The sequence below is a fragment of the Molossus molossus genome, unplaced genomic scaffold (assembly GCF_014108415.1).
Source record: "Molossus molossus isolate mMolMol1 unplaced genomic scaffold, mMolMol1.p scaffold_m16_p_5, whole genome shotgun sequence".
Lineage (NCBI taxonomy): Eukaryota > Metazoa > Chordata > Mammalia > Chiroptera > Molossidae > Molossus > Molossus molossus.
The window spans coordinates 56828074-56840448 of NW_023425388.1; the positions used below are offsets into that span (position 1 = coordinate 56828074).

The following is a 12375-nucleotide window of genomic DNA, read 5'->3' on the forward strand; positions in this document are numbered from 1 at the left end:
ACTGAAGTATGAGGGATAGATCCTATGTCAGCACCTTATTCTCAAATGGCTCAGGAAAAAAAGTAATTTGAACTATTCTTGCTAAAACTTCATACATTTTAAATTATTTCCTAAAAAGAAAGAAATATACATGAGATAACATTGCTCACTTATCTGATTAGAAAAACCTACAAGTGTGCCAGCCTATTGGCACATGTGAGGAAACAGGCGTTTTCACACATTTCTGGTACAAATGCAAACTGGTACAGAGTCTGAGGAAAGACACTCGGCATATCAACCTTTTAAAAGTGCAAAGGCATTTATTCAACTCAGCAATTTTGCTTCTCAAAATCTATACCAAAGATAGACTGGCAAAAGTATGAACAGACAAAAATAAAGTATGAAAAACATATGCACAAGGCTTTATTTATTACAGCACTATTTATAATAGTAACAAATTGAAAAAAAAAATCCTTCAGTAGAGAACTGATTGAGTAAACAATGATTTATCCGCATAAGACAGCACTACGCATATGCAGTTGAAACAATGAATGAAGAATATCTACATATCTTTCTATGAACGGGTCCCTGGGAAACATAGTTAAGTATGTAAAACATACACACCAGGAAATATAAGTTAAGTGAGTATGTTATACTCCTGTTACCTAAAAAACAGCAGTATAAATACATGTCCTTTTCTGTAAATATACTATATAGCTAGAAATATTATATGTAATTTGTATTTTTTAAATGTAAGAATATACCAAAAACAAACAAAATGATAACTATAAAGGGAATGAGTACATAAGGAAGAGAGAAAAGGGATAGAGATTAGAATCAGCTGAATGTCTTCTGTATTAAAAATTCAACTTCCAAACCATGGATATAATTTATATAATATCTACACAAACTAATACCAAAATAAATTTGGAAAACTAACAGTAAAAGGCTAAAGCAAAATGAATGAGATGAACCTATCATGTTATTGGCATAACCATACACAAAAGAAATATTTTGAGTGACTTTACAATATGATTTTTCTGTAAATCAAGCCTCCCATGCTTTTAATTTATTAAAATATGATTTTTTTAAAAGCATAATTTCACTGTACATTCTTAATGGTATAGCACAAACAGAGGAAAGAAAGAACTTTAAAAAATCTTAAATTGTTTTTAGGAATCCTATTGTTGCTGGGTGTGTTGGTTTGTTATTCCGAGATTATTGTGTATAATAACAGGATAAAGCAAATGACTAATTTGTTGCTGTCATTGAGAATCAGGACTTAGGTATGGAGAAAGCAGAGACAGAGGTAAGTAAAAAACCCATACTTAAATTGGAAATGTCAGTATGAACTCATAATGTATTTTACCTTTAAAACATTATTTCCTAGGTAGGCCTTCTGAAAAGGCCAGAAACAATTAGTCACACCATAGAAACGAGCACTCCTAATTCTCTGAGTTCTCTAAGTACCATACATAAGAGCTCCTTGGCAAAATGAGTGTGTCTCAGTTTGGAGCAAGAATTGTTCAAGATGAGTTTAGAATACCTTGTTATAGCAGAAATCACTAAAATATTCAAAGACTACTAGAATCCTGTCAAAAGAACTCAGAAGCCAACCTAAAGAGGCTCTGAATGGCTGAAGATTGAACAACTTGAGCAAGAATAAGAATAAAAACGGCAATAGTTGGAAATGTATCAACTATGTTTAACATTATACATTCACAATGACACTAAACAAAAAAATTGAAAACCTGTTATTTTGGAAGCTGATAAAGAGGAAAAGCCAGATATTTATACTTTTTTAAACTGAATCTCTGGATAACAAAATAGTTTTCTGGATTATTTACAGAAATATTCCATTTAATATATAAAAATGGCATGATAGAAGTTGAAATTTGAAATTCCTAATGAAATAAGAAATCTAGATCATAAGCATTTATGTCTTCTTATTATCACAAAAAGAAGACAAGCAGATACTATGTAACTCTCATTAGAAGTACACAATACCAACTAAGAAGTATTCTTGCCAAAACACAAACCTCATATCAGACTACCAATTTATAGAAAAAAACAAAGAATATAACATTATGTTAAATAACTCCATGAGTATGCAATTAATATAATCTAAACTGTGGAAACTACATGACAAACCACTTTACTTCATCAAAAAATTTGCAAGGAGACTTCCGGTCAAGATGGCGGCGTGGGTAAACACAGTATTGCCTCCTCCCACAACCACATTAAAATTAGAACTAAACTATAAAATAATCATCATTCAAAACCACCTGAAATCAAGCTGAATGTAAGTCCTACAACTATAAAATTAAAGAAGAAGCCATATAGAGACTGGTAGAAGGGGCAGAGGTGGAGGGGCTGGTCCTACACCTACATGTGGCAGATAAAAATCAGGAGGACACCTCGGCCGGGAAGGTCCTCCCTAAGGAGTGAGGGGTCCCCGTCCAACACCAGGCCCCCTAGTTCAGGGTTCCAGTGCCAGGAAGAGAATCCCCATAACTTCTGGCTGTAAAACAAGTGGGAACTGAGGCTGAGGGAGGCTGAGGGTTCTGGAGTCCCAGGCAGTTCCTCTTAAAGAGCCCCTGCACGCACCAAGCTCCAGCATCAGGGAGGCAGCTTGAACAGCACCAGAGCCATATGGGGAAGAACTGAGTTGTTTGGCATTGGGGCAAGAGCTGTAGGGCAGCTTTCTTCCAGCTAGACATGCTGGCGGAGGCTGATGTTCCTTTGGTGAGCCCTTTCCCCATGGGGCAGGCAAACAGGCACCATATCTGGGACTCTAGCAAACTGTTTGCTACACCCTGGTAATTCCCTGCGGCCCAGTCTCACCCAACTTTCAGACCCACCTGAGCTGTTTCCAGTGGCTTTACCAGAGGAGTGGTCTGTCTTGGCTCCCATTTCAGATTTTCCTAAATTCTCTCAAAAAAGCAGCATCTGGCCTCAGCTAGCCCCATACCTCTCACTAATGCCCCAGGCCTGGCACTAGGAGCAGCCAACCTTCGTTCACAGCTTGGCCTCTCCTGAACACCTCCAAGCCCAGCACAAGAAGCAGCCATCTGCAGATCACTTTGTAGTTTATTCCTGGTGGCCCTGGGTAGAACACAGGCAGAGGCTGACCTTGCCCCAGAGCCAGCTTCAGACCACAGTGAAGCACCACCACCCAACCACCTCCACAAGTGACACACTCAAGGAATGGATTCAGTGGGTACCAGAGTCCTGCTAAAGTAAGTCTTGCTCTGTGTGGTGGGCCACTGCACAGCTGGTCCTCCAAGGTAGTCAGAGGTCAGTTGTCAGTGGGGACAGCCAGTCCTTGCAGTTGATCAGCCCGAGTAAATCCCTCCCATTGATGTGCCAACAGCAATCAAGGCTCAATTACAACAGAAGGGTATACAGTCCATACATGGGGTGCACCTTGAGGGCACAGCTGGATCCTACAGGACACCTACTACAATAGGCTACCGAGGAAGCCAAGGAGGCATAGGAACTCTACCTAACACACAGAAACAAACACAGGGAGGCAGCCAAAATTAGGAGACAAAGAAACATGTCCCAAATGAAAGAACAAAACAAAACTGCAGGAAAATAACTAAACAAAATGGAAATAAGCAATCTAACAGATGTAGAGTTCAAAACACTGATAATGAGGATTCACAATGAACTTAGTGAGGGTCTCAAGAGTGAAAAAGGGGCCAGTCAGAAATGAAGGATGCACAGTCAGAAATAAAGGAGGCATTAACTGAAATAAAGAATAATTTACACAGATTCAATAGTAGAATAGGTAAAGCCAAGAAGCAAACCATAGATTTGGAATATAAGGAAGCAAAAAACACCCAATCAGAACTGCAAAGAGAAAAAAGAATCCAAAAAAATGAGGATAGTGTAAGGAGCCTCTGGGACAATTTCAAGAATACCAACATTCGCATCATGGGGGTGCCAGAAGGAGAAGAGAGAGAGAGAGCAAGGTCTATTTAAAAAAATAATGACTGAAAAATTCCCTAACTTGTTGAAAGAAACAGACATGCAAGTTCAGGAAGTACATAGAGTCCCAAACAAAATGAACCCCAAGAGTCCCACACCAAGACACATTATAATCAACATGCAAAAAGTTAAGGACAAAGAGAATCTTTTTTGTGTTTTATTTTTTTTCTTTATTGCTTTTTAGAGAGAGAGGAAGGGAGAAGGAGAGAGAGATAAAAACATCGATGAGAGAGAATATCGATTGGCTGCCTCCTGCATAACCCCACTGGGATTGGGCCCACAACCTGGGCATGTGCCCTGACCGGGAATCTTGGTATATGAGTAAATGCTCAACCACTGACCCATGCTGGCCAGAAAATCTTGAAAACAGCAAGAGAAAAGCATTTACCTACAAAGGAGCTCCCATAGAACTGTCAGCTGATTTCTCAAAAGAAATTTTGCAGGCCAAAAGGGAGTGGCAAGAGATACTCAAGATGATGAAAAGCAGTGACCTACAACCAAGATTACTCTATCCAGCAAAGCTATCATTTAGAATCAATGGACACATCAAGAATTTCCCAGAAAAGAAAAAGCTAAAGGAGTTCATCACCACTAAACCAGTATTATATGAAATGTTGAAGGGTCTTCTTGAAGGAGAAGAAGAACAAAAATATGAACAATAAAATGGCAGTAAATACATATCAATCAACAACTGAATCTACAAACACAATGAACAAGCAGAACAGAAACAGAATCACAGATACAGAAAATTTTTTGTTAGTTGCCAGATGGGAGGGGAGTTGGGGGAATAGTTGAAAAAGATGAAGGAATTAAGAAGTACAAATTGGTTGTTAGACTGACAAACCTCAAAGGGAAGGGGGAAGTGGGGCAGGAAGAGATAAACCAAAGAATTTATATGCATATATGCATAACCAATGGACACAGACAATTGTGTGTGGAAGGCAGGAAGGAGGCGGGAATGGGGAGGAAGGGGGTTATAGGGGGAAAAGGAGGGACATCTGTCATACATTCAACAATAAAGATAAGTTTTTAAAAATTTTGCAAAGAAAGAAAATTTGACTTTGGCTGGTAGGCACACAATGCAAAATACAGGTGATGATCATTGAATTGTACACTTAAAACTTATATAATTGTATTAACCAATGTCACCCCAACAAATTTAATTTTAAAAAATTGCAAAGAAAAAAAAGATATAAAGGAGTGAAAGTTTGGATCACAATAAATTTGAGCCTGGACCATGTGGCTCAGTGGTCTGAGCGTCGTCCCATGGACTGAGAGGTTCTAGTTTGATTCCCAGTAAGGGCACATGCCCAGGTTGCGGCTCCATCCCCAGTAGGGGGTGTGCAGGAGGCAGCCGATCGATGTTTCTCTCTCACATTAATGTTTCTATCTCTCTCTCACTTCCTCTCTCTCTAAAAAAATCAATAAAAACATATTTTAAAAATAAATAAACTTGAAACATATCAACCAATTACAGTATATGGACTTTATTTGGCTTCTGATTTGAAAATTAATGTATTATATAGCATATATATCATAAATATATATATGTATGCACACACATATACACACTTGTAATTCAATTGATAAATTTTTTTTAATCCTCACCAGAGGATATTTTTCCATTTATCTTCAGATAAAGAGAGAGGGAGGGAGGGGGTGAGACACAGAGAGAGAGAAACATCAATGTGAGAGAAATATATTGATTGGTTGCCTCCCACAGGACCCTGACCAGGGTTGGGGACCAAACTCCAATCACGGTACCTGCCCTTGACCAGAATCAAACCCAAGATTCTTTGGTCTGCTCACCGATGTGCTAACTGCAGGGCCAAACCAGCCAGGGCTCACTTGATAAATTTTTAACATTGCCTGTATAGTTGATAATTTTTTAAATTATAATGGGTTTATTTTAGATGTTAAAAGGACTTGAAAAAGAGTCTTTAACTTTTAGGTATATACTAAAATGTTTTTGAATGAAATGACATGGCAACTGGAATAGTTAAAAAATAATTCAAGGTGAAGGAGGAAGTAGAACAGGTGAAAAGAGATTCAATGAGTTGATAATCACTGAATCTGTGTGGTAGGTACATAGGGTTTCATTATCATAGTCTCTCCATTGTCATAAATATTCAAAATATTTTATCATAAAAGTTAAAACAAGAAGCCCTGGACATTTTTAAAAGGTAAAGGTTCACTTCCAGCCAAGATGTAACAAAAAGAACTAGATTCATCTTCCACCTGAAACAACCAAAAACCATACAAAATATATAAAGCAATCATTTTTAGACACTGAACATAAGCTAAAAATGAAAAGGGAAACAAAGGTGTCCAAAATTGCTCAATTCACTGCCTTTTGAGAGTTTCCAGGCCACTATACAGGGAGGGGAGCCCAGATTACGTTCAGAGAACACCTGAGTTCGGTACAGACATGAAAGTCAATAGAAATCAAGGTGGCTTGAGTTCACAGGACAGAATATTGGAGAGGAGACAACTGCCCAGAGGGACAGCCCCCTTCCATGTTCAGCAGACTAGTGATAAACACATGTACGTAAGAAAACTATTAGCAAATGAACAATTGGACATTTACATTTTAAAATATCATTTGCAACAGCATCAAAATATAAAATAGTTAGGAATAAATCTGAAAAAGAATGGAAAGACCCATACACTGAAACTAAAAGAAATCACGAAAAACCTAAATAAATAGAGAGAGATACCATGGTATGCGTCACAAGACCCAAATTTGTTAATATGCTGATTTCCCACAAATTGATTTATAGATTCAACACAATCCCAATAAAAAATCTCAGCATGGTTTTTGGTGGGGTTTTTTTTGGTGGAAATGGATAGGTTGATTCTAAAAGTCATACGGAAATTCAAAGGGCCCAACATTGCCAAAACAACTCTGAAACAGAATAACAAAGATGGAGGATTAACATTATCCTATTTCAAGTCTTATTATAAGCCACATTGTTTGGAATTGGTGTAAAGGCAGACAAATAGATTGGTAGAATAAAATGAGGCCAGAAATAGACCCACCCATATATAGGCAACTGATTTTTGACAAAGCTACAAAGGCAATTCAGTGGAGAAAGATTAGTCTTTTCAACAAATGGTATTGGAACATCTGAATATCTGATTACATAAAATAAACTTTGATTAAAAAAAACTCAAAATACAACATAGATCTAAATGTAAAACTATAAAACTTGTAGAAGGCAACATAGGAAATCTTGATGACCTTGGATTAGACAAAGATGTCTTAGATATGACACAAAAAGCATGATGCACAACAGAAAAAAATTGATAAAATGGACTTTAACAAAAATAAAAGCATTTGCCCTTTGAAAGACCCTGATTTTATAAAAAAATGATTTTATGATTTTTTTTCATTATTTATGTAAAAAATAAGTTGTAGCCTGGGAAAAATTATTTGTAAATCTTATCTGATGAAGGACTAGTATCCAAGATATAGAAAAACTCTCAAAATTTAATAAGAAAATAATGTAGTAAGCAAGAGATTTGAACAGACACTTTACCACAGAAGTAATAAAATAAGCTCTTGAAAAGATGTTCAGTGTCATTAGTTATTAGGAAAATGCAAAGTAAAGCAATAATGAGATATAACCATATACCTGTTAAAATGGCTAAGATTAAAAAGACTGACATATCAAATGTTGGCAGAAATGTGGAGCAACTGGAATTCTCACTCATGGCTGGTGGGCATATAAAATGGCACAACCACTTTGGCAAACAGTTTGGCATTTTCCTTAAAAGTTAAACATCTTTCTACCACATGATATAGCTACTCTACAGTTATGCATTTTTCCATGAGAAATAAAAATGTCTGCTCATACAAAGACTTAAACCCAAATGTTCATTGTAACATTATTTGTAATAGCCAAGAACTGAAGACAATCCAAATTTCCATCAAGAGGTGAATGAATGAACAAATCCATACAATGGGATTCTATTCAGAAATAAAAAGAAATGAACTATTGATATACTTAACAAAATGGATGAATTTTAAAATATTTATAATTTTAATCCCAATAAAATTAACCCAAAATATATTATAAAAGACAGAAATACATATTGTACAATACCATACTTATAAATTCTAAACGTGAAAACTGGTTGCCTAAAGAGGTAGAAAGAAGTTGAGAGAGAAGATTACAAACAGGCAACAAGCAATGGTGGGAGGTAATGAAGTCATTATTTTTATCTTGGTGATAATTTTATGGGTGTGTGTATATGTCAAAACTATCAAATTGTATACTTTAAATATGTACATTTTATTCTATGTCAATTTTACCTCAATAAAGTTGGATATTTTTAAGGTAAAAAGATCTCCAGTTTCTCATCACTTTAAGTAAATGCACAAGAAGAGATTAAAAGAACGCATTAGTAGGAACCATTATAAATATAAATTTAAATTATTTTCTGATTCCATGTGGACAACACATAGATCTAAAATAATAGGACTTACCTTTTCTCCCACATACAGGGACTGTAATGCTATTATGTGATGCAACCAGACGGTGGAGTTTTACGGATTGCTGAAAAGGAGGGAAAACAGAAAAAGGCTTATTTATTTGAAGATAGGTCCCAGGTATTATTCAGTAAAGTGCTATCCCTCTTTCAAGACGGAGCACTATGATTTCACCTTTATTAAGCAACTTTGTGTGAAATACTTTTATCCAATTCTGGGGGGGGGGGGGTGTTAAATATCCCCATCATTCAGTGTGTGTGTGTTTTTATTCTGATTTTGTCATTTAATGCACTCTCTAAATCTCCTAGTTTTAAACCATTTAAAAATCTAATTAATAAGTCCTAAGAATGATTAATAAAATATATAAGGTCAAAGACAGAGTGTTCTGCTATTAACTCATTCTTTTATTTATTCAGACATTCACTCAACATTTACTGAACAGTCTTTATGTGTCCAGGATTATGCTAACAGTTGGGGATAAAATGAATAGTCAACAACAAAAATTTTGTTCTTATCATCAAGGAATTTACAACCTAATGGGAGAAATACATTTAATCAAATACAGTCGTCCCTCACCACTTCGCGCTTTGACTTTCACGGCTTCGCTCTATTGCACTTTTTTTCAAATATATTCATTAAAAAGTTGATCGAGAACGTGAAAATGATACAGCACGCTCAGTTGTCTGAGTCAATTATACACCCCTGTATTACAATTACAATTAAAATTACTGTACGTATGGACTGTAGGCCTATGTATTCGAGCACCCCAGGAATCCTTCAACACCAGGTGCAACTGCTAGAATCTAGAATGGATTAATCGTGATGTATATAAATGTATCATTACAATCAGTATTAAGAGGGTGATTTCAGAGCACTTATAGACAATGGATGCAGTAGAAATCTTTCTTGAAGAAGTGACATTAAATGAAATAGGTAAAGGATCTGAATCTGGAACTCAAAGAGGTAGTTGGACTTGAGATATATATATAAGTTTAGAAGTCATTACTACGTGCCTTTAGAAGTCATTGATATATGCAGCTATAAAAATAATGAAGAATCAATGTACTCAAATGAAAAGACCCTCAAGACATATTAATAATAATAAAGCTAGGAAGAAAGTAATATAAGTATGCTACCTTTATATAAGAAAGAAAAAAAGCAAAAATAATATACTTCTATTTGCTTGAATTGCCTAAAACAGTTTCTGGAAGAATGCACAGGAAATGAAGAAAAGTGATTGAACCAGTGGAGGAGGAGAGGAAGATGGAATACACATGGTATACACTGTGAGTATGTATTGTATACATTTTGTATGTTTTAATCTTGAAACATTCATTTTTTAAAAGGCCAGGTGGAGGAAATAATAAACTATAAATGAGAATGGAAAAGAGCAGCTAGACAGCACGGAGAATGTGTTGTCAGTGAAGCCAAAGGGAAAGAGTACTTGGTAAAGAAGCACTAGAGCCATTGACTGTGTCAAATGCAACTGAGAGATAGTGACATCTAAGTGTCCACTGAGGGAAGGGACCCATAAAATCAGCAAGCAAAGACCAACAACCCAGCAAAACTTAATGGAGCACATGAATACAGTTCATAGTAAAAGAAATGTAAATAGCTTAAAACATGAGCAAGCTCTCTACTCATAGTGGAAACCATGCTATTAAATTTATGGGATTCTATTTTTGCTTATATTGGCAAAGATAAGGAAAACACTTGTCTACTGTTGGGAGGAGTGTAAATTGCTATTACTTATTTAAGGGGAATTTGGACAACCTTTATTAAAATAATAAAACTCAACACCAAAAAAATAAACAATCCAATTTAAAAATGGGCAAAAGACCTGAATAGACATTTCTCCAAAGAGGACATACAGATGACCAATAGACAAATGAAAAGATGCCCAATGTCACTAATCATCAGAGAAATGCAAATTAATACCACAATGAGATGTGACCTCACATCTGTCCAAATGGCTATTACAATAAATCAATAAACAATAAGTGTTGGTGAGGATGGGGAGAAAAGGGAACCCTTGTGCACTGTTGGTGGGAATGCGGATTGGTGCAGCCACTGTGGAAAGGAGTGTGGAGTTACCTCAAAAAATTAAAAATGGAGCTGCCTTATGACCCAGCAATTCCACTGCTGGGAATTTATCTGAAGAAATCTGAAACATTAAATTTGAAAGAATATATGTACCCCTATGTTCATTGCAACATATTTACAATAGCCAAGATTTGGAAACAGCCCAAGAGTCCATCAGTATATGAGTGGATAAAAAGCTGTGATACATTTACACAATGCAATTCTTCTCTGTCTTAAAAAGGAAGGAAATTTTACCCTTTGCAACAGCATGGATGGACCTGGAGAACATTATGCTAAGTAAAATAAGCCAGCCAGAGAAAGACAAGTCCCTTATGATTTCACCCATATGTAAAATTTAATGAACAAACTTAACTACCAAAGAAATTACAGACTCATAGATAGAGAGCAAGCAGATAGCAGGTGGTGTTGTGGGAGACTTCTTGGGGGAGGAGTAGAAATATTGAGCAAAAAAGAGAGAACTCATGGACATGGACGACAGTGTGGTGATTGCAGGGGGGAGAGGGTGGAGGAGGTGGAAGGGGCCATAGAGGGGATAAATGGTGATGAAAAAAATAAAATAAAATAATATACCTAACTAATGAGTATATACATTTTATATCTTCATATCAATATAGATATAGCTAAACATACATATATATCTGTTATATATATGAAATTATATGTGATATAAATTATATGCTTGTTATTTATATATATTTATAAACACACATATAGATGGATGTGTAAAACAATATATGTGCAAAAATCATTATTGCAGCATTATTTTAATAGCAAAAGACTAGAAACAACTTAGTATCCATCAACATAAAACCGGTTTAAAAATTATGGTACAGCCCTGGCTGGTGTGTCTTAGTAGTTAGAGCAGTGGCCCATGGACCAAAGGGTCGTGGGCTCGATCCCCAGCCCCAGTCGAGGCATATGTGGGAGGCAACCAATCTATGTGTCTCTCTGACATTGATGTTTCTCTCTGTCTCCCCTCCCTCCCTTCCACTCTCTCTAAAATATCCTGCAGTGAGGATAAACAAACAAACAAAAAAATGATGGTACATGTAGAAAATACATATTTCTGCAGATAAAGAAATATATTCAAGATTTATTCAGTAAAAAATTAAAGTACAGAATAGTATACATAGTGTAAATGTATACATTCCATTTGTGTAAAACAAACTAATGCATATGTGTTTAATATTGCTGAAAGTATATATACTATCTGGTCCCCTAGGTGCCTCTTGGAAGGTAACCTGGACACTGGGAGAACTGAAGTGGAAGGAATATTTGCTTTTCATTTACACTGTTTTATTGTTTGAAATTTTTAACCAAGTCCATATATATTACTCCTTCTATTAAGAAAAAAATAACTAGTTAAAAAAAAAGAAATTTTTAAAACATTTAAAACTATCTACCAGCCTTAAGATCATAGGGGTGACTTTAACAAGAGTTGCTTACATAGAGTCCCAAGAGGAGCAGCCAGGCCAGTATAGGCAAAAAGTGAGAGGGAGATGAGTAAATATTGACAGTGTGCATAAGGAACTCAAGAATGTTTCCTATGAAAGGGACAAGAGAGATAGAGTAATCGCTGAAGGTAAAAGAATGGTCCAGAGAACACGCTGTTTTATTTGTTTGAGTTTTTTAAGTTGGGAGAAGCTTGAGCATGTTTGAGTGCAGATGAGAAGGCTCTTGTGGAGAGGGCGCACAAAGGGGTCATCTGCTGACTGAATAAGCCCTCTGAGAAGGCTGGAGAGGATGCTATCTCAAGCCAGGCAGAGGGCACTTTCTCCTCTGCAAATGAAAGACCAAGGCAGGCTGGA

The 12375-nt window shown here is 36.1% G+C and overlaps 1 protein-coding gene across 1 annotated transcript in view; it reads right to left on the minus strand.

Annotated features, from left to right (window-relative positions):
- The window catches only part of ATP13A4 (ATPase 13A4), a 135438-nt gene that overhangs the window by 59609 nt on the left and 63454 nt on the right, over positions 1–12375 (minus strand). Inside the window, exon 8 of the mRNA XM_036242856.1 lies at positions 8462–8531. Within this exon, the coding sequence (XP_036098749.1) occupies positions 8462–8531 (70 nt within the window). The remainder of the gene's footprint in view (positions 1–8461; positions 8532–12375) is intronic.